The sequence below is a fragment of the Priapulus caudatus genome, unplaced genomic scaffold (assembly GCF_000485595.1).
Source record: "Priapulus caudatus unplaced genomic scaffold, Priapulus_caudatus-5.0.1 Scaffold680, whole genome shotgun sequence".
Lineage (NCBI taxonomy): Eukaryota > Metazoa > Priapulida > Priapulimorpha > Priapulimorphida > Priapulidae > Priapulus > Priapulus caudatus.
Genome location: NW_014577741.1, coordinates 6,338 through 6,988, shown reverse-complemented (window position 1 = coordinate 6,988; position 651 = coordinate 6,338). Strand labels below are relative to the sequence as shown.

Here is a 651-nt window from a genome sequence, read left to right as displayed (position 1 = left end):
GGCCAATTCATTCGGCGCACGGATCCATAGCTGCCAGCGCTGCATACTGTCGTACGACGTTCCCGCGGTCGCGTGCGCCTTGCCGCGGAACTGCGCGGAAGATCGCGCAGCACTTCGGATTAACACCTCCTTTCGGCAACGCTTCTCTAGTATCCCGTCTCATCTGGCTGCTTCTTTCTGCACCTCGACATTCCTTTTCCTGCAGTAGAAATGCAGACGCGCATTAATCAATCTCACAAGCTGTTTCTGTTTAACCTTGTGACATGCTGGCAGTTCAACTTCATCAGTGATTTCTATGGCCTTGTCAACTAGTCGTTGCTTGACGTTATCCCCTTCCATCAATGTGTCCTGAGAATTTCGAAACATGAGTTCAACCTGTAGGAACATGTCATATACTGCATCGGCAACATGTACAAGGGAACCTTCCTTGTATTTCGGCCTATGCATTCGGCGCACGGATCCATAGCTGCCAGCGCTGCATACTGTCGTAGGACGTTCCCGCGGTCGCGTGCGCCTTGCCGCGGAACTGCGCGCAAGATCTGCACTCAGTGCTTCGGATCAACACCTCCTTTCGGCAACGCTTATCTAGTATCCCGTCTCATCTGGATTGTACAGACTGTCAAGTTCAGCTTGAATTGGCGTCCAGGCATA

The 651-nt window shown here is 52.1% G+C and overlaps 1 protein-coding gene across 1 annotated transcript in view; it reads right to left on the bottom strand.

Annotated features, from left to right (window-relative positions):
- Positions 1–447, bottom strand: part of LOC106812729 (protein lin-9 homolog) — a 20,212-nt gene extending 19,765 nt beyond the window's left edge. The window contains exon 1 of the mRNA XM_014816680.1: positions 238–447. Coding sequence (XP_014672166.1) covers positions 238–447 — 210 coding nt within the window. The remainder of the gene's footprint in view (positions 1–237) is intronic.
- Positions 448–651: the final 204 nt, after the last annotated feature.